General features: G+C 45.8%; 2 protein-coding genes and 2 long non-coding RNA genes across 10 annotated transcripts in view; 2 read left to right on the top strand and 2 right to left on the bottom strand.

The window, feature by feature from the left end:
- Positions 1-2,809: 2,809 nt before the first annotated feature.
- Positions 2,810-7,968, top strand: C4H9orf152 (chromosome 4 C9orf152 homolog). Its single transcript, XM_005329757.4, has 2 exons — positions 2,810-3,485; positions 7,029-7,968. The coding sequence occupies exons 1-2, from the start codon at positions 3,290-3,292 to the stop codon at positions 7,550-7,552; spliced, it is 720 nt and encodes a 239-aa protein (XP_005329814.2). The 5' UTR covers positions 2,810-3,289; the 3' UTR covers positions 7,553-7,968.
- LOC144377326 (uncharacterized) lies at positions 6,794-12,830 on the bottom strand. 2 transcript variants are annotated; one of them, XR_013438220.1, is made up of 6 exons: positions 12,364-12,830; positions 10,385-10,435; positions 9,440-9,665; positions 8,175-9,098; positions 7,726-7,829; positions 6,794-7,195 (listed from the first exon to the last, which is right to left on the bottom strand). It is a non-coding gene; the product is annotated as an uncharacterized LOC144377326 (long non-coding RNA). The 2 variants fall into 2 exon arrangements; XR_013438219.1 differs by having other exon boundaries at positions 7,726-9,098; positions 12,364-12,829.
- Positions 12,831-14,120: 1,290 nt separating this feature from the next.
- On the top strand, positions 14,121-17,746 carry LOC144377325 (uncharacterized). Its single transcript, XR_013438218.1, has 2 exons — positions 14,121-14,369; positions 15,879-17,746. It is a non-coding gene; the product is annotated as an uncharacterized LOC144377325 (long non-coding RNA).
- A 3,214-nt stretch (positions 17,747-20,960) lies between these two features.
- Palm2akap2 (PALM2 and AKAP2 fusion) overlaps positions 20,961-27,247 on the bottom strand; it is a 457,555-nt gene continuing 451,268 nt past the window's right edge. For all 6 annotated transcript variants that reach the window (XM_021729378.3, XM_021729379.3, XM_040286141.2 and 3 more), the window contains one exon: positions 20,961-24,899. In XM_021729378.3, the coding sequence (XP_021585053.2) occupies positions 24,801-24,899 (99 nt within the window). In that variant the 3' untranslated portion in view covers positions 20,961-24,800. The remainder of the gene's footprint in view (positions 24,900-27,247) is intronic.

Genomic DNA, 27,247 nt, shown 5'->3' with positions numbered 1-27,247 from the left:
ATGATTATTTGAAGGAAAAGAAGAGCTAAATTCTTGACTTATACCTAACACTCTACCAATAAAATCAATTTCAAATGGATTAAAGATATTGATATTAAAACAGAGAAACCATATGAACTAAAAAAAAAGGAACTTGTGAATGTCCTTCAGTGGTAGAACATTTGCCTAAGAGGTACAAGGCCCTACATTTGATCCGCAGCACTGCAAAATGGTAATGATAATATTAGAATAGCAGCCTCTACCTAATTCTCATGGAAATGACAAACACAATGAAAAGACAAAAACTGTTAATACCAAAAGATAAGTGCTGACAGAAAATGCTAAAGTACAGTAGAAATTGAGCCCAATTTTACGGCAGGTGCAGCTGGACCAGCAGGGAAAGGTCCCATGTTCAGGTGGAGAGACCCAGTGATAAAAAGAGATGAAGCAGCTTTGGCCATCTCCCACTACCTATTCCTTATCCAGGGACCCAGGAACCCAGAAAAAAAAATGGGTAAATATAGACCTAGGGAACCAGAAAAGTAGGGCAGTGGAGAACTTTAGAAATGTACCAATCTTCCAGCCAGGCACAGTGGCGCATGCCTGTGATCTCAGAGGCTGTGGAGGCTGAGACAGGAGGATTGCAAGTTCAAAGCCAGCCTCAGCAATGGTGAGGCACTAAGCAACTCAGTGAGACCCTGTCTCTAAATAGAATACAAAATAGGGCTGGGGATGTGGCTCAGGGGTCAAGTGCCCCTGAGTACAATCCCCAGTACCCTCCCCCCCCCCAAAAAAAATATACTAACATTCTCCTCTCAGACTAATTGAATTCTTCCAATATTCTCCCCTCGGACTAATTGAATCAGAATATTCAGAGGAGGCAGTTGAGCAGTGGAGTTTTTACCATGTAGCCAGGCGGATAACGAACCATGCACACAAAGAGCTCAGATGCTCTTCCATAGGGCAGGTATGGAGACCAGGAGAACGTCCTGGGCCATTCTGACCACTTTTATAGTCTGGGAAGCTCCTCCTCACTGTTTCTCCTATCATTGTGCTACACTTTTTTTTAGTTTCCAACTTTTCCTTCTTACTTCTTTAATACTGGTCTTCTCCAGCATGTGGTCTCTTAAAATATCCTCAGTTTAAAAACCTCATCCAATTCCCAGCCTTCAGTTGGCACATCAAAAAGAAAAAAAGGAAAGAACCCATATCTTGATTTTATGTGTACCTGACTCATGGTAGAAGTTTTGCCACATTTTCACAGATAATGACATCTGCATTTCCAGCTCAGGTCTTTCTATCAAGTGTCGAACACCCTCCAGATGACCATAGGCACCTCAAATATACCATCTAAAACAAATCCCCTTCTTCTTGCTTCCCCTAACCTGCTCCTCCCCTGAGCCTATCTCCGTGAAGGGACTGTCATCCTTCTACCTAACATGAGCCAAATTGTGTCCTCCTGGTTCCCGTGTCCTCCTGGAATCTCACGGCATGACCTTATTTGGAAATAAGTTCATTGTAAATTTCATTAGTTCTAAGTTAAGATGAGGTCATTAAGCTGGGCCCTAATCCAATGACTGGTGACCTTATAAAAAAGAAGAAATTGGGACACTAAGACACGCAGGGAGAACATCATGTGAAGACAAAGATCAGGTGACTCTTTTATAAGTCAACAGCCCCAAGGACTGGCAGTCCACCACCTGAAGTAGGAGGCACAGAACAGAGTCTCCCTCCAAGCCCCCAGAAGGAACTGAACCTGCCGACGCCTTGATCTTAGACTTGCAGCCTCCAGAACTGGGGGACAAAAAGAAAAATCTATTGCTAAAGCCACCCAGGTTGTGGGCCTTTGTTATGACAGCCCCAGGAAACAAATATGTCATCCAATGAAGATTTGCCCTCCATCTCCCCGGTCCCTGCTGGATCCTGTCTGTCTCATCTCTGAACAGGAAAGTGTCCTGTTCCCTTTGCCTTGTCTCTGCAAGGATATTGGGTAACTGGCAATCTGTGAGCATCATATTAGAAGAAGACAGAAAAGGACTTAGTTGACCAAGTGGAACAGGATAGGTCACAGCTGAGGTAACACAGAGGGGCCATCTGGCATTCGAAGAGGATGTAGGGATGGTGGAGCTGGCAAGCAGAGCGTGAGGTGGCACCTGGCTGTGAGTGAGAGAAACACCAATGTACTGCTTGGTTGGCAAAGACCAAGACCACAGAGGCTGCATCGAATGACAAAGGGGTGGGGCTGGCTCAAGGCCAGGGCTCCCCTGGGCTCTGTCCCTTGGCAGACTTTGGGGCTGGGCTTTTGCCCAGGGTGTGTGTCAGGATCTGACATGAGATCTTACGTTGGTCTTTGCTGTGAATTCCCCTAATACACAGCCACAGTGCAGCATCTCCAGCACTAGCTCTGTGGGGCTGCTGCCGAGTTGCTTTGTTATTTTTAATTTTTATTTATTTATTTATTTTTGGTACCGGGGACTGAACTCAGAGTCACTCGACCACTGAGCCACATCCTCAGCCCTATTTTGTATTTTATTTAGAGACAGGGTCTCCCTGAGTTGCTTAGCGCCTCGATGTTGCTGAGGCTGGCTTCGAACTCCCCATCCTCCGGCCTCAGCCTCCAGAGCAGCTGGGATTACAGGAGTGCACCATTGCGCCTGGTGTGGTGTTGCTTTTGACAGCTGCAAACGAAGCCAGCAGGTTTTGATGAGCCAACAAAACCTGTGTCCAGCCCGAGGTGTGTGAGCTGGGCAGGTACCTGCGTTCCTCAGTTCGGGCTCCAGCGCTGCAGGAAATGGGGGAGCTCCCTATAGCTCTTGGAATTGGATTCTAAACTTCAGGATCAAGCAGTGGAGGACTTGGAGTAAGAGACCTCCTGGGCCTCACAGAGGACCCCAGCAGCTGTGCCTGCCTTTCCCTTCATCCCCACCCCTCGTCCCTGCTTCCTGCCTGCACCATCTTCCTGTTCTTCTCTCGCCCCATCAATCCCTCCTGGTCACCATCACCTCCTTCCTCCTCCCCTTTCCTTTCCCCTCTCCAAATCTTCCTTCTCACTAGGACTTCTCTTTCTCCTCTTTCTTCCCACCTCCAACCTCCCTCCTTATCCCCTCCCTTCAGTTTTTCCCCCTCTCTACCTTTTCCTTCCCTTCATTTCTCTCCTCCCCTTTCTCCTTCCACCTTCTCTCCTCACTTCCTGCTCTGCTCTCCACCCTCCCTTTGCACCCACCGCCCCCCTCTGCCTATCCCCCTCCCTCTCTCCCCCTCCCCTTCCCCCTGCCTCACCCCACAGTGTTTGTTTTTCTCCCGGATCCGGATGAAGGGATTGGCCTGCCCGTGGCCTGCCCTGCTCGGCTTTGGGCACCCGGGGTCCTGCTTCATGGCTGAAGGCTCCTCCTGCACTCAGGCCCCGGGGCAAGGACCCCCTGTCAGCATCCAGCTCCTGCGAGCCCAGTATGAAGGCCTGAAGAGGCAGCAGAGGACCCAGATCCACCTCCTGGTGCTCCCCAAAGGTAAAGCTGGGCAAGTGCTGGGGGAGGAGGACTTGTCTGTGGGCAAAATGGAGGGCAGGGCCATGCTCTGCCAGTCTCTTACTAGAGAACAGCAGAGTCAGACCCAGATCAGGGGAGACCTGAGCAGGACAGCTCCACACCATCTTCCCCCAGGCCAAGTAAGCCAAGGGCCTCAGCCAGGCATCTGACCAGTAGAGCAGTTCCTGGCCTGTGCACCTGGGTACTGAGCTTGCTAGACTGGTCAGCCTGGTGAACCAGGTGTGTCCCCTTGCTCAGCCAGCTGGGGTGACAGACACTCTGCTTCCTGCCTGGATTTAACAGAGGTACCAACTGCAGACCCAAGAAACTGGCTCTGGAGAAAGAAGACATGGTATTCCCACAATCCTGGGCCAGAGGAAGTACAGGACTCGGGGGCCATGAAGCACCCCCAGGCTCTTCTAGCCTCAAACAGCAGCCAGGGCAGTATGATCAGGCACAAAGCCCCCTCCCCAGCCCCTTTAGGAACTCAGATTTCATTCCAGGATGAAGTTAAGGACACAGAGGCCCAGAAAGTAAGTGGTTGACAAATCCCAGCCCTTCATCCTCCAACAGAGTGGAACAGGCCAAGGGAGGAGGGAAGAGCCTCTGAAAGGTCACAGTCACACCCTCAGCGTTTCTGCGGGTATTAGTTCAGTTCAGTGGGGAGAAAGAAAGGAGAGCAGAACAAAGCTGGAGTGCTCTCCCTTTTGTCAAGTCAGCCTAAGAAGGAATCAGGGCCCAGAGGGACCTCATTGTCCAGGCCAGGAAGTGCCCTTCAAAAGAAGGCTCTCCAAAAGGAAAGTTTGGGAGACAAATAGGGCACTTCTGAACGGAAGGAGCCCAGCTCTCACTACTCGGGCTGTTGCCAACCAGTGGGATCCATCTGGATGGAACTGGCACAGCCAAAGGCCCCACCTCAGCAGGGCATAAGCTGCAAAATTCTAATGCCCTATCGCACTCCCAGGAGTATACCTTCAGGCATTCAGCAGACATTTACTAAATTACACCCACATGCAATGAAAACCGTGTTTAACACACCTGCAACTCAGACTCACAAATCCAATTTCTTAAGGGCATGATTCAAAAATATTAAAAATACCTCATACTTGTCATTTCCCATAGAATCCACCCTCCCCGGCCCCACCCTCCCTGCTGGTCCTTTCTCCTGCACTTGGTAACAGTGCTTCCTTTTCCAACACGACCATGTGATACTTCATGGCAGGTTAATGCAAAGAGTGCTCAGGTCCCCCAGGCAGGTCAGGGTCTCTCAGGACACTTGTAGCAGTTTGTGGTGCTACAACCTTTACGTAATCGTGACAGGTAGCATGCGGTATAATGAAGTGGCGGTCATGCATGAGGTCTTAGAGCAGAGCCCAAGTTTGCCATTCCCAGTCCCCTGCAGACCCAGACAAAACAGATTTAAAGAACAAAAATGGTATGAAATTATTCTATGTTCTTCAATTGCCTTAATTCTTTTTTTGCTTGGACAGAGCAGAAGCAGCACTATTTCGAAAGTATGGGGGAAATTGCAACAGAGGTTCTGCTCTGGGGTCAAGTCCAGGGGTTTGGCTATGCTACATTCTCTCCTTTGTCCACTTTGGACTGCAGGCTGGGATGGACAGTTCAGCAGGTCCTCCTCTGAAGACCTGCCTGTCTACCATGGGCCCTTTCCTGCTGGAGACCAGTTCCTAGCTTCTCCCATTATATCCTCGTCCTTCCTTGTTCTCCCATAAGCACATAGCCTTCAGAATATCTGTAAAGGTTTTCATGCTTGTCACTTTAAGAATATAGTGCAGCTGCTGCCCGGCTTGGTGGCACATGCCTGTAATCCCAGAGGTTCAGGGGGCTGAGGCAGGAGGTCGTGAGTTCAAAGCTAGCCTCAGCAGTGGCGAGGCACTAAGCAACTCAGTGAGACCCTGTCTCTAAGTAGAATTCTGCAGGCGGGACTGTGGCTTCTCTAGAGATAAATGCCTCTATCTTCTGTTCCTTCCATTTCTTTGGGACTCCTAGAATCGGGGCCAGGCGTGGTGGCGCATGCCTGTAATCCCAGCAGCTCAGGAGGATGAGGCAGGAGGATCAGGAGTTCAAAGCCAGCCTCAGCAATTTATCAAGGCTCTAAGCAACTCACTGAGACCCTGTCTGTAAATAAAATACAAAAACAGGCTGGGGATGTGGCTCAGTGTTTAAGTGCCCGTGGGTTCAATCCCTGGTAACTGCCCATCCCCAAAAGTAATAGTAATATTCCTGAGAAAGAAGGGAGACATCAGTCTGCATCTTCACCTCTGAAACCAGTTTGGAAAAGCAAAGCTGCTCAGGTGTCTTCCCCAAACAGTGTCTGTAGTCTAGGAGAAGGACAATGGCCAGTTCTCTCAGAACACGGCTCCTCCTTCCTCTGTAAACTCATTATCAGAATCTCAGGAAAGATACAAACCCCATAAATTTCTATCAGACATGGTGGTACACACCTGTAATACCAGCTACTTGGGATGCTGAGGCAGGAGGATCACAAGTTCAAGGCTAGCCTGGGCAACTTAGTGAGACTCTAACTCATATAAAAAGGACTGGGTTGTACCTCAGTGGTAGAGTACTTGTCTAGCAAGAGTACAAGGCCCTGGATTTGATCCCTAGCACTGTGAAAAATAAAAAAATAAATAGAAATAACCTTTTCCCCCAGAGAGTGTAAATGTATCTACATGCATGTGAGTGTGTGAGTCAGTGTGCTGCTACTATGACAAAATGCCTGAGAAAATCAACTTAAAAGGAGGAAAGACTTATTTTGGCTCACAGTTTCATCGGTTCAATCCACAGTCATTGCTTTGGACCTGTGGCAATATCATCATGATGAAAGTGTGTGGTGGAAAAGGTTACTCACTTAATGGTAGCTGGTAAACCAAAAGAGAGAAAGAGGCTGCTGCCCCAGTAGTCCCTTCAAGGGCAGCCCAATGGCCCAACTTCCTTCCTTTAAAAGTGCTTCACCTTTTAAAGATTCCACCATCTTCCCATAGCACCACATGTTGGGAGCCAACCCTCTAACACAGGGACATTTGGAGGACACTCCAAAGCCAAATTACAGCAGCATATGTGTTATCTCTTGCTCCTACTATTTTTCTGACCTCAAATGCTGATTCCCATCTGTCTTCCCAGAGCTCACACCCTTCACTTTTAACCCTCCACTATGCTTGAGTTTTTCCATAATTAGGACAAATCCAGATGAAGGTGTGAGTTTTTTTCTCAATGTTCCCTGCTATATTCCTGGGACCTAGAAAAAACGAGGCCTGGCACACATTCAGTCCTCAATGACTATTTATTGGATAACGATGTAATTGTATGTGAGTATGTGTGCCTTGGGTGGGGGTTCATGTGTGCCTGAGCAAGGGGGACCATGTGTGTCTCTGTGTATCTGCACCCGTGCACTGGACATTCTGGGTATGGCCTTTCTTTATCCTGAAAGCTCTGAGCCCCCTAGATGAGAGAGCTGCCTGTGTATCTTCCCGTGATGACGCTGCTGACGCCTTCTTTTCTCAGGCGGACACACGCGTAATGCTGCTGGATCCATGATCAGTCCTGTTTGGATCAATAAGGAGCCAAGGAGCTCCCTCTCCCTGGAAGAGGCAGATCCTGAGGTGGAGGGGGTTCTGGAAGAAGCCGACCGAAGCCGTCTTCAGACTCCCGAGTCTCCGTGGCACACGCACCTAGAGATGCATCGCTTAGTCCAAACCTTCCACCATGAAACCAGCCAAGTGAAGCCCAAGGGCCAGCCTGTGGGGTCTGACCAAAGGCTCCGACCAGAAGGAGACCCACACTTGTTTGAAAACAGTCACCCGACTCTGCAAGGAACCAAGCTCCCAGAGACAGCCCAGGGTCAATGTCAGGTGGGCGGTTCTCCAACAAAGATCGTGGGACCCAGCTTAAAAACCGACCTTCGGTTTCTTCCTTCCATAAAGGACTCCCACAGGTCTGGCAGACCTGCTTACTATCCGTTTCCCCGGAGGAAAACTCCCAGGATTTCCGAAGCTGCCCGGAACCTGGGCTTATATGGCCCAACCTGAAGTTTTCTGCTGAGCCACACAGACCTGTCTCATCAGAAAGCCAGCAAGGCAGAGCCTCTAGCTCCCAGCAACAGCTGGAACTATCCCAAATGTAAGAACTGCGGGAAATGAACTTCATAGTGGGAACATGAATGATCTTGACCTTCAAAACACCAAGAGGTCAGACTGCTCACCATTTAGGATCAGATAGTACTGTTGGATCAAGCATCTGCTTCTGTAAGAAGAGTTCACTATGGTGCCCTGGATGTCCATTCTTTGGGGGATCCGGTAGGACACCCTGAAAAAGGAGAATTCTGAAACAGAGTGAGGACTTTAGCCAATGGAGTACCCGAGTATTCCCCATATGTCAAGGGGCATAGACAATCTTGTTTTCAATATTTTCTGACTCCTCCCGCAATATATTCTGAATAATAAGAGTCTGAGCGTCCAGAACCTTTTCCTGACTGCGATATCTTGGGGGCCGTGTCACTTAGAAGTCATTACACCCATTTGTAGCAGCCACACAATTTCATTTGTAGCCTCCCATAGGATATGGTCGCCCTGAGTAAACAGGGTCAGATCAGGGCCAAACTGACCATTTTGTGTGTTTAAGGGGTCCTTAGGAAAGGTGGCCATCTGTCACCTGTCACTGAGACACGCCAGCCTCGTCACAGACTAAGTTCCTTCCATCCTTTCCTCTCTTCCTTTTTTCATCTTTCTCTCTTCTCTCCCTGCAAATTAGCTGCATATTAAAGACTTCCAATTATTGAAAATATATAGTTATAGAAGACTGAGAAAAAACAACAAAAAAAAATGAAGAATCTTTCTTGGAAAAATTTTCCACAGTCTGCCCCATTTTTAGCTTAACTTGGATCCCTCATGTCCTTCCTTAGGTCCAATACGCGTTTTTAAACCTAAGAGTCAAGTAGGTGCTGTGGGTGATGTGAATCGTCACTGTTTAACTTCATCAATGACATTTAAACACTCCTAAGGTGATTTTCTCTCTTCTCAGATTCTCTCTCTATGCACCTGCTCCTGGACGACCCAGAAATGAACTCCAATTTGAGGACTCATTGTGATTAGTAAGATATAGTTGTTTCTTATACTCTAGTGAAAATGAAGGAAACATTCTTTCTTTTTAAAATTTCTTTGTAGTTGTAGATGGACAGAATGCCCCCATTTTATTTCTTCATTTCTATGTGGTCCTGAGGATAGAACTCAGTGCCTCACACATGCCAGGTAACTGCTCTACCACTAAGCTACAGCCCCAGCCCAGGTTTTTCTTTTAAAACAAAAACAAAAACAAAAACAAAACAAAACTTTGTCCTTTGCTTTTGTTTTAAAAAGGGTCTCTCAGGCAACCTCTCTTAGTTTATTATTTTTTTTTTTTAATTTTTCTCTCCTCATTGTTCCAAAGGCTCCTGCAGGTCTGGCAGTACGTGCAGGACACCTCTGTTCTGCATACAGGATGATGGAGACTTCATGGGTGTGGAGTCAGCACACTGGGTTTTAAAACAGCTGCTCTTGATGTAGGATTTGGACCACTTAAATCTCTCAATTTCAGTTTCTGTAAAAACAAGAGAGAAAATGCTCACTTTTGAAAGATTGAAAATAATGTGTTCACCTGGGCATGATGGCACATGCCTGTAATCCCAGCGGCTCGGGAAGCTGAGGAAGGAGAATCATGAGTTCAAAGCCAGCCTCAGCTTAAGCAAGGTGCTAAGCAACTCAGTGAGACCCTGTCTCTAAACAAAATACAAAATAGGGCTGGGGATTTGGCTCAGTGGTCAAGTACCCCTGAGTTCAATCCCCAGTACCCCCCAAAAAAGAAAGAAAGAAAATGATGTGTGCAAGAGTTCCTGGCATTCTCAATAAGAGGCAGGGGTTGTTATATTTTAAGTTCATTACATCTCTCTCTCCACTTCTCTCTCAGCCATCAACCTCCTGCAGACTGCTTTTGTTCTGAAGATCTTTAGCCATGAGCTTCTGCCCAAATTCAATGACTTCTTTAAAATTTTTCTTCTCTCTGGGCTGGGGATGAGGCTCAAGTGGTAGCCCGCTCGCCTGGAATGCGTGCGGCCCGGGTTCAATCCTTAGCACCACATACAAACAAAGATGTTGTGTCTGCCGAAAACTAAAAAAAAAAAAAAAAAATATATTAAAAATTCTCTCTCTCTCCTCTCTCACTCTCTCTTAAAAAAAATTAAAAAAAATAAAATTTTTCTTCTCTTTTACTTCTTCCGCATTCGTGACAATTAGCATTGACTTCCTGTGTCTTCCTCCCCCATTCCTCCTATAGTTTTGGGATGTCCTAGCTCATAGAAGTCTATGAGCTCCTTTAGGTCAAGAAGAATGCCTCATTTTTCTTATTGCTCCAGCACATGGAGAGGGTGTTTGGTAAATGTTCAAATGAATGAGTTAGAAAATCAGAACCATGTCCCTTCTTACCCTCCTGATCAATGGCACCAATCTCTCTATTCTCCTTAATTTATAGATTCTTTCAGGATTTGATTATTTTTTCTTTAATGAATTCTCGGTTAGGAGTAAAAAGTGGAACAACTAGTAGAAGTAAGATCATTCTAAGGAGAAAGAACAGGATGTGTAATGACCCTGAAGGACAAAAAATCCTGCTTTGTTTGAGGAGCTGAAAGAAGGCTGGTGTGATTCTAGTACAGTAAACAAGGGCAGGAACAGATGCTAAGGCAATGTATCAATCAGGACAGGCTATGTTTTGCTTCAGTAACAAGCAACCCCAAATCTCACAATATTTTTCACTTATGAAAAGTCTACTGTATGCAGTGGGCAAACTTCTAGGGCAGCTTTTCTCCATGTACAGTGTTATCAGCAACTCACATTTCCACATTTTATCTCCACTCTTCTGGCACCACCATCTCAATGGTTTCCCTAATCAGCATAGCAGGAGGAGAAAGTACATTAAAAGTTATATACTGGATCTCAAATCACTTTTGCTCACATTTCATTCTCCTAAACAGTCATGTCTGTATGAGGAAGTATAGTCATCCCATGTGCCTGGAAGGACAGAAGAAATAGAAACATGGCTGAGCAGCACTACAAGTTAATACAGGTAGATTGCTAAGGGCCAAGTAGATAACAGTCCAGGTTTCTAAGGGACTCATAGGCAACCATAGTATTAGCTTTCATTCTGAAAACAATAAGCAGCCATTGAGGGGTTTAGGAAACTAAAATGATTTGATTAGTAGTTTAACCAGATCACTCAGGTTGTTGTAGTAACAATGAATTTAGGGTCAATTTAAGAGACAGTGTCAGGAAAGAAGTGGGCAGGGCCAGTTTAGTGGGAGGGATACTGTTGGTTTAGGTGAGGGAGGAAGTAGAAGAGATGGAGAAAAGATAAATAGATTTGATATATATTTTGGGACTAGAATCAGTAGGATTTATTAGAGGACAAGTACAAGTTCAGTTTAAAGGATATTGAATTTGAGGTGCTCATGAGAAACAAAGGTCTAGAGTAGTCAGGTGAATATAAAAGACGAGAGTTTGGGGCTAGAGATAATGAATTTAAGGGTCACTAGTATGTAGAGATACTTCAGAGAATGAGAAAGGATGAGTCCCCTGCACAGACTGTACAGAGAGAATGGTCTGGAATGAGTCACACAAACTCCCATTTTGCTTAGGGGAAAAATCCCTAACCCTTACTTAGAAGAAATGGGAGAAAAGGAGAAGGAGACAATGAGGGACACTGAGAAAGAGTGACCAGGGAGAAAGGAGAGCCAGGAGGTGTGAACCTTCAGAACTCAAGAGGCAAGAGTTAGTGCCAGACACTTTCCTAACTGAAAACCCACCACGAATCCCCTTTTTCTGCAGCCCCATCCTTCGGCCTGCAGCTGTGTTTTCTTGAGCAGGGGTTTGAGATGCCAGGGTCCCAGAGGTGATGCTATCGGATGAACCTCTGCATCCAAGGGCAGGACAAGTCGTCAGCAAGATCGGGTCAGACCTGAGGGACTGCTACCAAGGCTGGCCTGAGGGTGCCTTTGCCTTTGCCTTTCCTTGGGAACAGGCTCATCTGCTAAGTTCTGTGGGCAGAGGATTGGGTATTCTGGAGGCAGAGCTTGAAGGGAGAGGAGATTGGGGGAAGGGCTCATGTTTGTGTTCTTTCAATCCTTCCCCACAAGGCTGCTCCTGCCAAGAGCATTAGACCAGAACGATCTGCTTGTCAGTCACACACACATTTACACTTACCCCCTACCAACTCCTGAGCTGTCAAACCTGCTGGGGCAAGGGCTCAGGTTACTAGCTTGGCAGGCACACTACCCAGGCCTCTGATTTTCTTGTGCTGGTCAGAGCTCTCTCTGCACAGTGTTAGCCCAAGGCGCTTTCCTAAGGTAGAGAACCAGCTCACCTGGTGCCCTAAATCCTGCACCAGGCAGGTGACTTTGCTTAGAAGGCCCCGGCCTCCCAGTACCCAGAGAAGGCTCCCCCAGGTGGCTGCCACACCTTCAACTTGCGTGGCACCACGCAAACTCGAGGCATGCATCCAGTGCCCTCCTTGCAGTTGTAGACCCTGAACTTGACTGGAGTTACCTCCAAGAGCCCTGGAGGGTAACATGCCCTGGGGCTGCGGGGAGAAGGGCAGACCAACCCAACCCGTGCAACCTCTCCTCCCCCGCTAGAGGGCAGGCTCCCCCAAGCTGTTGCAGTCCGAGTTCCTAACTTTTGAGTCACTCCGTTATTAAAGCTGTTCATTCCAGATCTTAAGATTTGAAACTGCCTGAATTTAAAAGCCCATCTCACAGTCAAGCCGGATTCCATCTACTGCTCCCAAGTACCCCACCCAGAACAGTCTCGATTTGTACCTTTAAGGGAGGGGCGTGGTCCTCGGGCTCACCAGCCCGCGCTTTCCTCTGCGATCGCGCCACTTGGGGGCACAGGTAGGGAGTGGGCACGTCCCTTATGTGACTGCCTGTGGTCGCGGTCTTTTCCCTTGGCCTCGCTCTTCCTCTGCAGACTAAACGTGGCGGCGACAACAGGCTCCTGCTATTGAGGGACTCAGGCCCCAGCAACTCCGTGGCCCGGGGAGTCCTTGAGGAGAAGATTAGGCCAGATCCAGCCGCCTCCCCCACCTGGGCTGCACTGCAGCTCCGTTCTTGACCTTTGCCTGGATTCTTCCACCCACCTCTGCTGACCCAACCAGCCAGTGGTCACAGGCGGGAGGCAACTTCTGCACCTTCTCTTCCCAACCGTCCCACACCGTGGTTTTCCCCTCCAAAGTCCCCCCCTTCTGCTGTGCCAAGCCTAGTGGCTGAGCAGTCATTCAACGAGAGAATAATGAGTGGGCCTTCGGAGGCAGGAGAGAAGAAATGAGGACAGGTAGAAGGAGACAAACAGGGAATGAAAGCCTGACCTTAACTTATTATTTTTTAAAACCCCCACACTTTTTTTTTTTTTTTTTTTTTTTTTAGTTTAAGATGGACCAATACCTTTATTTTATTTACTTTTACATGGTGCTAGCACATGTGAGGCACTGGCTTTGATCCTCAGCAACACATTAAAAAATGTGTACACACACACACACACACACACACACACACACACACAGAGGAAGAAGCAGCAGCAGTCTTAATAGCCTATATTGAAGAGGGAACGAAGGTGACAGGGAAGAAAAGTCGTGCCCTGCCAGCCCCCATAGGAAAGGTACTGAGCATCCTTCCCTTGCTCTAGAAGCCCCTAGGCCTGTGACTGTGAAGCCCCAGGTGCATTTGCTTTATGTGTACCTGCTTGGGGTGGTAGTGAAGAGCAGGCAGAATCTAAGTAAAGAGACATCATGTCTTTCCTGGACACCAAGTAGCTCCTGCATGCCAGATTCTGTCTGGGACGAATGGGACAGAGACATGGAAAGTCATGCACTTTGTTCTTGAGGGTGAGCAAGGACGTTTGAACACACCGAAAAGGCAGAACTCATGGGGTAGGTCTTAGTTCAGGTTGCCATAATTAAGTACCTTCAACTTGGGGGGCTCATCAACAACAAAATTTATTTTGTACCATTTGGGAACCTGGAAATCCAAGACTAATTCAGTGGTAAATTTGATGTCTGGTGGATGCCTGCTTCCTGGTTCATAGAGGGCTGACTGCGTATAGTGTCCTCACATGGTGGAGGGTGCAAGGGATCTCTTTGGATCTCTTATAAGAGCATTAATCTCATTCATGGGGGGGGGGCATCCTTAAGACCTAGTCACTGCCTCAATGACCCGCCTGAAACCACCAGATTGGAGATTAGGCCTCAGCTTATAAAGCTGGGTGTTATGTATGCAAATATTCAGTTCATAATGGAAGATCACAACTTTGTCTTCTTCAGCCAAATTGGGAGTGGAGGAGATAAGGTGGGAACTTACTTGAGCCATATGATCATGAAATGGACTGGGAAGAAGCTCAGTGCTGGCATTTTGTCTTTCCCAGATGGGTCCTCCTTGACATGGGATGATGCCTCTCTCCTCCTGTGGCTGCCTATAAACATCTGGAGCTCCATGCATGTGGGTGTAAACCTCCAGTTCCTTTCTCATCCACATGGCCCTGTCCTGGGTGCTTGTCCCTTTTTACATCTGCCTTCCTCCTCTGAGAGCTGGACCATGATTATGTCTTACTCACTCCTCTGAAACCCAGGACTCATTTAAAATGAGTTCCTAGGATGTTATGCTTTCCTCTGAACCCCTTGAGCAAATTCCTACACACTCTTGCTCTTCTTGCTGTAGATTCAGAATTGACTCAAGTCTGCAATGATGAAGCTTGGAAAAAAGAATCTGATGCTACAAGACAACCCACACGCCTCAACCTGCTCAGACCTCACTTCTTCTGTCTGCCCAGAGTGAGCTTTCTGCTGTTTACATCTTGCACACAGCTAGGGGCGATAACCTGAAATTTCTTTTGCAATGTTTATGGAGTACAGAGGGTTGTAGTTATCATCTCTCATCATTCCTTTCATAACAGCCTGTTAATCTCTCCAGTTAACCAGACTGATGGCCAAGGACCAAGTTCACATAGCAAACAGATAATTTAGATGGCTTTAAGTTTGTGAAGGTTGCCGGGCACAGTTGTGCACCCCTGTAATCCCAGCAGTGGGAGAGGCTGAGACAGGAGGATTTCGAGGCAAAGCCAGCCTCACCAAAAGTGAGGCACTAAGTAACTCAGCGAGATCCTGTTTCTAAATAAAATATAAAATAGGGTTGGGGAGTGGCTCAGTGGTTGAGTGCCCCTGAGTTCAATCCCTGGTACTCCCCTCACCCTGCCCCCCCCAAAAAAGATTGTAAAGATTTGTGAAGAAGATGTGCTTGGACTGCACATTAATTATCAGAAGTACACAGGGCTCAGGTAGTGTCTACTCAGACAGCTGTATTACAAGCAAAGCTTAAAATTCAGCAGTCACAACAGAGAGATGTGCGTTGGAAGAGGTCTGCGGGTCTCAGGCCCCAACTTCTTTGTCTTTCCATCGCTGAGCCACATGGGTTTCCAGGTCTCCGAACCACCAGTGCATGAAAAGTACCTAAATACTAGAAACCTAAAGTTTACTTGTGATGAGTTTCTTTTTTTTGTTGTTTTGTTTAAAGAGAGAGAGAATATTTTAATATTTATTTTTTAGTTTTCGGTGGACACAACATCTTCATTTTGTTTTTATGTGGTGCTGAGGATCGAACCCAGCGCCCTGCGCATGCCAGGCAAGCACATTACCGCTTGAGCCACATCCCCAGCCCTGATGGGAGGTTCTTATAGTGGTCAGCTTCAAATGTCAAAAGTCTCCAGGCTCCACCAAAACCATATCATAAACCCAATTATTATTACAGGTAGGCTGGTGCATTCCTTCAGAAACCACTCAGGAACCCATGGTTAAAGAACATCATTTCTCTTTATTTAATGCCTCCCGCAGCTCCAGGTGGGTCTGGATTAGGTTAGCATGCCGTCAATCCAGACCAGCCCAGATTAACAGAACTGAATGACATGACAGACATATTCATCAGCCACAGGAATCTTATCCAGTCAATCCGCAAGGCTTGCAGCTCAGAGATAAACTAATACGAGTACAAGGAGCTACATGACCTTGAGAAGCAAAGAAAAGTGAGACACAGGCAATGGGGCTAAGGGTATCTGAACAAAGTCGATTATTTGTACCTGTGTGTTTGTCTATATGGGGGTCACAGTCCCTTTGAGCCGGCCTTATGCATACCAATTCTAGTCCAGTGATATGCAGGATTTGTGGAATGTGAGTATTCACGTGATATTGGTGTTGGAACAAGGAAGTGTGCAGAATCCTTGCATTAAGATCTAGGGGTATTTTGTTCAGCTAGAGGTCTGTTTTAGTCAGTTTTTTTTTTTTTTCCAGTTTTTCGGCGGACACAACATCTTTGTTTGTACGTGGTGCTGCAGCTTTTTTTGCTACTGTGACTGAAAGACCCAACCAGAACAATTGTAAAGGAGAAAAACTGTATTTGGGGACTCACGGTTTCAGAGGTCTCAGTCCATGGACAGTTTCATTCCTTGGGGCTTAAGGCGAGGAAGAACATCATGGTGGAAGAGTGTAGCAGAGGGAAGCAGCTCACATGATGACCAGGAAGCGGAGACGCCACTGGCCAGATTCAAATATGTACCCCATAGCCACACCCCCAAGGAATCACGCCCTCCAGCCACACTCCACCTGCCTCCAATTACCCCTCAGTTAATCCCATAAGGGATTAATCCACTGATTAGGTGAAGGCTGTAACCCGATCATGTCTCCTCCGAAGCTTCATGCATTGTCTCACGTGAGCTTTTGGGGGACACCTTGCATCCAAACCATAACAAGGTCCTTCCAGGACTATCAGGTAGTTCTTCTGTGTTCTTCCCATCTCTCCTTGTAGCTATTCATCTTCCCATAGTTTGTGCTATTGTAACGACAGGAAAGAGTGAACTAGGTATGGAAATGCAAAGAGAGAAGTCATGCAACTCAACACTTTTTTTAAAAAAATAACTTTATTCGTTTATTCTTTTATGAATGTGGTGCTGAGGATCAAACCCAGGGCCTCACATGTGCTAGGCAAATACTCTGCCACTGAGCCACAATCCCAGCCCCCTCAATCAACTCTTATCAGCCTATTCCTTTGGCTTACTTGGAGTTGTTCCCTTAACAGCTTTTATGGAAGCAGCAAAACTCCTGGAATTATGGTTTCCCAAGCTTTAATAGGTTAACAACTGTCTTAATTGATGCAGGGAAACCACTGCCATTGGGGCCCCAGGAAATGGAGCCACTTATGTTTTTTGTAACACGGCTTACTAGACCTTATAAATTCCTAAGGTATAGAAAACTGAGCCATGCCCATGACAACAAGATCTTGGGGGTGGCAGTAACAGGATAGAGAGCTGAAGTCTCTAAATGAGTGCTTAAAACCCAGACCTCAAATGCTACCCTTGGACTGTAATGGGAGAGAGAGAAACTTCTGCTTTTTCCAGGCACTGAATTATTTATTGTCCCTCTTTGTTGACCATCTAGATTTACTCTATCCAGTACAGAAATGGGCACTTAGAACTGGGATAATTTCATCAAGTGTGTGTGTGGGGGGGGGGGGGTGTTCGCGCGCGTGCAAATTATTCGAATTCTCTGAGCAGGAGTCTCTTCATTTAACGGGGAGAGGATACTAACAGCCCGAACCTCAAAGGAATGTTCTAAGAGTTGAACTAAATTATCCACGCCAAGTGCCCTTAAGCACTGAGAGCTATTATTGGTAGAAACATGCAGGTGTCCCCTGCCATCTGGCCACAATGGTCAGCTTTCCATGGAAATGTCAGTGAAGTGCCACATTTGACAACAGGTTACATTGCACGAAGCAACAGGTAGGATTGTACACAGGGTAGTTTTGCTGCAGTGTTTGAGGGACTCTGTATACATCTCCATGGATTCCTGTCTAGTGGAAAGTGAAAGTCGTCCTTGAACCCCCAAGGAGGGCCCATGACCATGGAAGCTATTTCACCTGAGGGAGCACTGCCACCTTGTGGCCATATTTCATACTTGCAGGCACAGATGGGCATCTTGAAGTCAACTGAGAATTGAGGAACAGCAACTTTCCCCTATGGGTGAAGATGCTTCTGTAGCCTTCACCTTCATCTTGAGAAGCTCCTTCCTACATATCTCCTTGCAAGTTCCTGGAACATTGTGACCCTCCACTAAAGAGTTCTGAAACCTCTCTGGCTTTTAGTAAAAGCACATGGATTCCTCTATGTCTGGAAGAATATATAATTATTTGGGTCCAATAGTGAGAGGAAATTTGAGAATATCTGGGCCATTCAAACCAGCTGTTACTTTGCACGAGCTCAGTATGCTTGCTGCACCATGAATGCCAATCAGTCAAGAGGCACAGTGGTGGGAATGAACGAATTTTATTAAGTTAAGCTAAGTGGAAGATGTCAGGGATTCTTTTACCTAAGGAACCATCTTGCAGGGGTGGTTTATATAGGAGATAGGTGATGGCAGACTGGCAGGCGCCTTCTCACAGGTGGAGATTTGTGGTCAGATGATGCACCACTGATCCTAATGGCCTAATCAAGAGATGACTTCCAGTTCTACCAGTCTCAAAAACAAAGGTCACTATTTGCTTGGGCTATTGTTGTCACTGCTTAGTTGGCCCGAAGGCAGTTCCTAACTTATACAATGGACAGGGTAGAAGGGGTAGCTGCCCTGAAGCCTTCTTGCTGACCACCAAACCTTGTAATGAAAGAAAATAGACTTCACCTGGTGATTGTGAAAGACACGAGCCAAAGTTAAACAAAGAGGCACGAGATCTCAGTGCTCGGCCTCAAAACTTGTTATCGAATCCATATGTTAAGTCCAAATTTACGCTTTCGTCATCACTGTGCACCATCAAAATTTCTGATGGCCAAATGAACCCCTTGATCTGGACCTGAAATTAAACTCTGAACAGATGTAAATTTTGTTCTCTTTCCTATTTTCTTCTTAATCTGCCTAGCCCCATGTCAGAGGGCCTCACCAGATAATCGGAGTTGAAGTGGTGCTTAACCAAAACCCCCACAAAGGGTGAACTGATGTGCTGGGCAAGCACACAGAACTCCCGCAAACAGCGCGAATACCCAGAACCATATGCTCCTGTGGTATGAATCTGTTTCCCAGGCGTGTGTGTGTGTGTGTGTGTGTGTGTGTGTTGTTAGGGATTGAACCTAGGGCCTCGGGCATGCTAGGAAAGCAACTGTACCACCAAGCCACATCTCCAACTTCACTAGTTTTCACACATTAAGGGGTAGGACCACACTTATTCATGTCTTGCGAATCACTCTGGACCCTTGATTCCCAAAATGAGTTCTCTGGGCCAGTGGGAGCAGCATCTCCAGGGAACTCTGTTGAAAACTCTTGGGCTGCTCTTCAGACCCACTCAATCAGAGATTCAGGGGAAGGGCCCCAACTGGGTGTAATGAGCCTTCCAGATGACATGGGCCCCCCTCAAATTTGAGGACCCCCGCTCCCAATAGGCACATTGATGGTACCTGCTGGAGAACACTGAAGAGTTAGAATGTTCTAAAAGTACATGGGCAGAGAAAAAAATAGAGATTTGCAATTTCATTCCAGTGGTTCAGAGTCCATCCTCTGTGAATTCAGAAGTTTCAAGAACTCTCCTATCACAGTTAATGGGCGTTGAGATCATTTTTTTTCTTGGTACAAGAAGTCTGCACTGTGCAAACATTCTTCTTCCCCCCCTGCAGAGAAGGCAGGATACTTTTAGAAATTGCCAGTGTGGCATCACCAGGTATCTCCTGGGACCCTGTCCTTTCCTTTGGCATCATCTCGTACGTTTAGAACCTTCCAAGTTCTACTTTTCAGTTCCCCATATTCTGTGTCCCCAGCAGCCCAATTATGAATTCTGGGTGGGTTCTGTGCAGGGAGGGGTGTGCTCCAAGGTAACTTCATCCCCTTACATGTGCCATGATGATCGCCATCTTGCCACCATCAAAACATGGAGATGAACCTGGGGTAAGGGGCATAGACCCCGATCCTTCCCACTGAGGCTCTATCACAGACCCACAAGCTTGCATACCCGCCCCTGGCCTAGGGAAGTCTTGATGCCTTCACATCGGAGGGTCGTGATGAGAGCCTGCTTAGTAAGAATCCCAAAAGACTTGCATCCAGGGTACCCCAGACTCGGCATCCCTTCTCCACCAGTTGAGGAAACTGGCCTGTCACAGCCTGAGCTCCCAGTGCCTCCACCCACCAAATGGCAGTCCTTGACTGACGCGGCTCTGCCTAAGGCCGCCAAATCTGGGACTGTCTCCATAGCCCCTGGTTCCTGGAGGGTGATCCACAGAGGAGCTTCCTTCCTTATTAGTGGGTGGACTGGAGGCCATAAACTGTTGACTTAAAAGGCATTATTATTATTTTTTTTCCCTAACTAAAGGTACATGGCGTCCTTGGCCCTTTTCTCCAAACTCTGAGTTCCTTTATTTCCCTACTCCTCCCTTAAGCCCCCACTCTTTTTTGGCTGGAGCTTTATTGTGGTATCATTTGCATAATATAGTTTACTATTCAATGATTTTTAGTCAATCTGGAGTTATGCAACCATCACCACAATTTTAATTTTAATGCATTTCTATATTTCTGTCACACAATCATTTGATTCCTCTTTGGCAACAGTTGGGAATGCCAAGGCCACCTTCTCTCACCATCTCCAGGGAGAGTGATCCCAAAGAGAGGAGCCCAGAGAAAGTTCATCCAAAGGAAGAAACTTCTTTGCTGCTCCTCTGCAAACTCCACTCCTCCGAATTTTCACACCAAATGTGAGCCTGGAAGGCCAGCAGGAGGAGACATTGCCAGCCCACCCAGAGCTCATGCAGGTCTGCTCCGGCTTCATATGTGAAAGTGCCATTGTGTGCTTCTGGGGGATTGGGGTGCGGGGGTTAAGAGCAACACTCAAGTCAGGATGCCCAGGTTCAAATTCAAATGTTGCCACCAACGAGCTACATGGCATCAACAAACTCACCTCCCAGAGCCTCAGTTCCCTCACATGTAAAATGGAAACCAAAACAGTGCACCCCATGAGGTTCTTACAAGAGATACAGTGGCCAGGCGCATAACCCACGCCTATAAATCCAGCAGTCAGGAGGATCCCAAGTTCAAGGCCAGCCACAGCAACTTATGGAAACTCTGTCTCAAAATAAAAAATAAGGGTTGAGCTGAGGGTGTTGCTCAGTGGTAGGGGGCCCCTGGATTCACTCCTAGTAGGAGAGAGAAGGGGGGGTGCGGGCGGTGCCAAAATCTGGTTGCCACCGACCATCTTGTATATTGAGAAGGGGCTTTGGGGACAGTCTGCTACAATGGCATTCCTTTGTCCCATACGTGCTGCAACAGAAGCAGGGGCCAAGGGCCCAGGCTTGTACTCAAGGTTAGGCTAGCCTTCCCAACTCCCCTCAGTTAAACAAGTAGCCATCCTTTATAAAAACACAACACACATCGGGTTTTTAATGAGAAAATAACTGTATACTTGCATTGAATGCCTCACAATCACTATAAAACCGAAGCAGGAGAATAACATCGAAGTGGTTAACATACACAGGAAAGCCAGATACAGAGTATAATTTTCAAACACAGTATTGCTGCTTTTTTTTTCCCCTCCTCCAATAAAAAAAGAAAATGTCATCTGGATAAAGAGCAACACAATCAAAATTGGCAGCTCACTGAATGCTAAAAATTCAGGAAATTGATTCTGTAACTAAAACTGGATATAGTCACCTTCTCTAATACTTAGGCTATTTTTTTTCCCAATACATAGTTTAATTAAATCCATTCTTCATTTGAAAAAAAAATGTTTGTCTTCAGCGACAAGAGTCAACACTGCTTTAGTGTTTCTTGTTATGTGTGTGTGTGTGTGTGTGTGGACACTGATATAGATACTGCTTCTATGTCATCGCCTAGGGTGGGCAGCATGCATGGGTAATTGCATTGTCATCCAAGTAGAACTCAACCAACCTCTGTCACTGACAGACCCTGTTTCCATAATTTCTGGATGAGAGAACCAAGGCGTGTCAGTGGTTAATCGGCTCTGGAAGAAACTGAACATCCATAAACACTGCAGCAAGGAATACTTCCGGGAAGGCTCTAACAGTTTGCAAAATCTCAACATTTGTCCTAGTTGACATTAACAAGCTTGTGCGCTATTGAAGGGTGAGGCCGAGCCTTAGAGGCAGAGAGCTTCCTGAGCCTCTTTCTCCCGGTGGATTAGGCAGGAATGACTTTTCTCCAGGGGTCTGTTCCATCTTCAGGAAGCTACAGGGGTTCATGTGGGATCCCAAAGCACAGTGCTGTGTCCATGGCGCAAGCATGGGGTGGCAGTGAGGGGGAATGTTTCTTGAATGAATAAAAAAAGCAAGAGCACAGAGAAAACCTGGCTCTACCCAGGGGAACTGTAATTTACATTTTTAATAGGAATGTAATGGGATTGTCAGTGAGTAGAGCAAGGAAATAGCAGTCATCCGGAAGGCAATTTGGGAGAACTAGTAAAGGTTGGAGATGTAGGGGACACAGTAAAAACAGGTCCGTGACTGGGAGAAAGAGTCACAGAAATCACATTTATTTCCTCATCTATTCGTGGAGTGTGGCCCAAGGGATCCTGGCTCTAGAGCAATCGGTGCCTCTTGTTCAATCAAGGTGGCCTTGAAAGTGATCCCATGAACTGGGTGGCTTCCTAACGTTCCTCCCAGCTGCCAGCTCTTCTCCATGGCAGCTGTCCCGTGGGTACAAGATCCCCTTCCAGACAGAACAAAAGCTTAAGGTAAGTGGTGAAAATGGTTCCCGCTTGTGAAAAATGGGGGGAGTTAGTCAACAGCATGCCTGTGCTCTCTAAGAGTTCCATGTCTGTCCCAAAGCAGGAAGCACAGTGTATTTCCTGAGCAACCCATAAATGTAGCCTACTGGCCACCATCCTGACTGCCACTGCGCTTGGGGCCACAGGTGCTGCTGCCACCTCTGCTCCTCTGATGGGTCTCCTTAGAGAACGCCCCTCCCATTCGGTCCTCAGCCCAGAAATCCTCAGACAAACGGCGGTCCTCCTTCCTGGGCGCTCCCATTCCAATGGGGCAGGACTTCTGCTCTAACATGGAGGTCACCTTCCTGGGAATACCTGGCTCCATGCCGGCCTCTGCCACTATAAAATGAACTCCTCTATCAGGGGTCTTATTTGTTCAGTGTTCCCCAATGATTAGCACTTGGCTGAACATTCAGGAGAATGAACCATCCCAACTGCCAAATGCCCACATGCAAGGTCGGCTACAATCTGCAGAATGTGGGTGCATACGACAGGTACCGGAGGCACTTTGAAAGGATCTTTAGGGATTATTGGCCAGTTCCATCTTTTTACTTTATGCCCACCATTTGTGAATAAACTTTTCCTCAAAGTCAACACTAGCAAAGATTAAAAAAAAAAAGCAAAGATAATGTGTGTAACACTACATATGGGTTTTGTGGAATTGCTACTTATGAGAATAACATATCAGAGCTTATGACATAACAATATGAAAACAAAAAAAAAGAATTTTAATGAGATCTAATTTAATTATTGCTTTTAAAAAATGGTTTTAAAACAAAGGAAAAATAACGAAGGCTGGTTAGTTATTTTCTCATCCAGAAATTTAGGGCACCCAATTACTGAATGCCCTTATCATATTGCTTTAAATGACAGAAAAGAGTAAAGCTAGCATCCTCTAGTGTATACTAAGCATGAATCCAAAGCATGAGAATAAATAGGATACGTTCCTAAATGTCAAATTACAAAACTACTCAAAACTCTGCAATTGTGATTCATGCAAATACCATGTTAGGTCAATTTAATATTACAAATACTGCATCAGCTCGGTGCCTTTATATCCCTTTTCATAAAAAAGAAATTCTCACTCACTCCTGATGCTGGCTAACATCTTTGGAGGAAATAACTGTACACCCAGGTGTCGTGAGCAATCGAAATTTAACACACACACACACACACACACATACACCCGTGAACATACACTCGTTACATAAACACACAAAGGTGTACACACACACACACCATCTTTAGGATTTGTAGTTGATTCCAAGCCTGCACTTAAAATTTCTATTCTACATTTTTCTCTTTAGCATCCTGAAAAGCATTCAGCCAAAAAATAATCTCTTTCACGTCCTTCTTCTCCCTCTCCCTCCTCCCTCGTTCTCCCCCCACCTTCATTGACTTTAATGTTTCCTTTCTATTGACCCGAAACATCCCTTCCTTCTTCCTACTACCTCTAAGGCTCACTTTATAATACAAAATAGTTATAAACACTTTTATTTCTTGCCATCTACCTCTCTAAGGCAGAGTTTGACCTTTTTTTTTTCCCCCAATTATTGCCATCTAAAAATACCCCTACCATCTTGAACCAAGCTGTTCAATGTGTACAGGTTTTATTCATGTTTATATTCCCCTATCCCATCATAAAAATAGTCGTTGCCCACTAAATATAGTTTTCACGTGAAGAAACGTAATTGTGAAAATGTGTTCTTCTAAACTACACATCAGTCAAGAGTATAAGCGGACAAGATCCTAAAGCTAAAATAATCCATTTGGTTTGGCTTTCTCACCCCACATTCCTCAACCTCCTAGTGTAGAAGAGATTGCATCTGCAACATGAAGATATATTGTCTTAAAAATATGGATTGTATACATTGCAATCATTAATTGCTCCCAATTAAAAATAATCAAATGTAAGAGAAATATTATCATAACTGCCTCTTTGGGGCAACCACAGAGAGGAACACCATTCGTTGTATGGCTGCTGGAGAAAATGGTGCCAATCCAACACCTTGGATGCCACGAGCAAGGGGTGGGAAGCCAGAGCAGAGAAATACCCGGTGCCACACAGATGGCAACAGCCTGGGCCCTACAGCTCACTAATGGACTTATCCTCAGTGTCTGTCCTCATCACCCACCAAGGCTGGTCAAAGGTCTGCCCTCAGCAAATATGTAGATTTGCTTATAATGTCTTTGTCTTTTTGGATCAATTGTGGACTGGTCCAAATCCAGAGGCTTCTTTGAGTCACAAAGAAATCCTTTCTCTTCTGACTCCTGGATCTCAGAATTCGACGGGTGGACCCCCTTTTTGCTTTATTCTTCATCGTTGTGTGTTGCAGTTTCTGGTCTACAGAAGGATTGCTGAGTTTGTATGCACTTTAATAAATAGTCCATCAAAATGCTTTGATGTGATCATTTCTTGGTTTCTTGGTATCCCAAGCACCAAAGACGTTTCCTGGGCCGAAGGAAGTTTATTCATTGTCCTCTTCCTCCTGGTTGGCGTAGATCCCCGCCTCCCAGCGCAAGGCCAGTGCGCTCTTCCTTCGATTAACCCGTGTGGCCTCAAGGACCTGAAGAGAAAGGGAAAAAAAATTATTCAGTGTTCATGATGCTAATTATGTACATGTGCCAACTTCCCATTTCTTTCCTCTATTCTCCTCCTCAACAGCATCAACATGAATGAAAAGTAATGAAGTGTCTGGTACTGCGGTTGGTAGAGAGGACAGGGAGGAGAGACTGGAACTGTGCCATCCAATATGGTGGCCACTGTTGCCACATGGCTACCAAGTACTTGAAACACAAGCCTGAGAAACTAAATATTTAACTTAATTTTAACTTACTTAAAATTTGTAAATAGCCCCTTTAGCTAATAACTATTATATTGGACGGCACAAGGACAGATTCCCTTAAAGTCTCTTCATAAACAGGCAGATCAGAAAGTAATTCCTAACTATTGGACCAGTGTGGATACAAGCCAAGCTTTGTGGATCTATGTAAGGTATGATCATATTTGTATCACACCAATCTACTCTGGCATAATTAAACACAAAGAGTCAGTAACTGAAAAATATAGCTTTTGGGGGTCAACAAAAAGCAATCTCAGCATTTTGATGAAACTTCTTTAGGACCACATGTACTAATGAAATCAAAGGTGACAACATCAAAGACAAGTGGGCTTGCCACCACTGAAATGGGTCCTCCTTCCCTCCTGTTCACTAGCACAATCTGTAAACTCCTGAGTGGAAGACTTTAGCCAAAATGTTCCAGCTAAAATTTTATTAAGATGAGGTGCAGATGAATGGCATTTATGTGGCCAACACACAAGAATTGGACCTAGGTCTTTGCAGTAAAAGCAAGACCAATCATGCCAACCAATTACTCTGGCATTAGTTTAGGGTGCAGAGTTTCTGATTTTAAAGAAAAGTTCAGTAGAGCCAGTACTGGTTGGTTTTCCAAACTGCAATGAAGGCTTTGAATATTCTAAAAATAATCATTTAGGCAGGGGACACTGATGTTGACAACTCCAGAGAAGCCGGAGATGCAGGTTACAGGCAGGGCTGGTAAAACAGGCATAAGCAGATTCTAAGGAGACTAAAGATCTGGGGGTCCATCTCAACCTACTTCTCTGCATCTTTGTCCAATGAATGGAGCTTTGATGTGCTTTCCTCTGCAAAGCCCTCCCTACTTGCCCCCATCAGGGAGAGTTAGGATGTACCCAGTCATGTCTGCTGAATGAATGATGCATTGTGAGGCACCTAAGCCATGTCATCAAGTGTCCTGTTGATAAGTACACCGAGGTTCCCTTATTATCTAAGAAAAATAAATTAGAAGAAATAATAGTTCTAGAACTGGTACAGTCTAAGTAGAGCATTTTTCTGGCCAACGTGGGATAACATGGAACTGAACCAGAACTGGACTGGGCCTGAAAGGCCTGGGCCCTGTTTCCAGTTTCATCCGTTGGCGATCTACATCTGCCCTACTTTCAGACTTTCTCAGGAGGCAGTGTGAACTCAGGCAGGTTTAAATTCTAGTGACTGCGTGACCTTGGAAAAGTCACCCCTGCACCTCAGTGTCCCCATGAGGAACATAAAACTGATAGTTGACCTGAGGAATAAATGAGGCAATGCATGTAGGCATTTTAGCATGGTTCCACGTGAATAATAATTTAATGAGTAATAATCATGTATAAAAAATAATAATAAGGTCTCAATAATTATTTCTATCATCATGTGAAAGGATTTGTACTGTGTGAAGTGGAATATAAGCACACAGCATCTATATAAGGGACTTTGTCGTGTGTAAAATGATCAACTGCCTTTTGGACTGCAATACAAGTTGACGTTGAAAAGTTTATACAAAAAAGCTGGAAATAAATCCAAGGTTTTGAGTATAAGAGTCCCCATCCTTTTCAAATGTTCCTTGTCATTTAAACCCGATTTTAATAATCAACTTGAGCAGATATAGCTTGCCATGTTCTTCGGGAACTCATGCTATAATCTGTCTGCCATCCACTTACAAGCATTTACTGGGGTCCTACCTGTGGTTAGGCAGAGTGTTGGCATGTTGGGGACAGAACAGTCCCTTTCCTCGTGGAGCTTAGTCACAAAAAATGTGATGGGCAGACGTCAGTACTCCTAATTAGGGGAACATTTAGCAGAGTTTGGGTTTGAACACCTACTGGTCAACTTACATCAGACGAGTTCTCCTTTCTTAATTCATTTCTCTTAATTTGGATGACCACTTAACATGATCTGATTTTCTGATAAAATCTAAATTCCTTGGTGATAGCATAGACAAGGCAATAAATGAATCGCCATTGAGATAACTGAGACCTTAGCATAAAACCATCATTGGGTTCATAGGCCCTGTGATCCAGGACTGTGTTGGAGAAAGCCATCCTACAACTGGCCTTTGAAGA

Source organism: Ictidomys tridecemlineatus, chromosome 4 (genome assembly GCF_052094955.1).
Source record: "Ictidomys tridecemlineatus isolate mIctTri1 chromosome 4, mIctTri1.hap1, whole genome shotgun sequence".
In the NCBI taxonomy this organism is placed as follows: Eukaryota; Metazoa; Chordata; class Mammalia; order Rodentia; family Sciuridae; genus Ictidomys; species Ictidomys tridecemlineatus.
The sequence above is the reverse complement of the archived record's forward strand: the minus strand, read 5'-3'. Positions and strand labels throughout refer to the sequence as shown.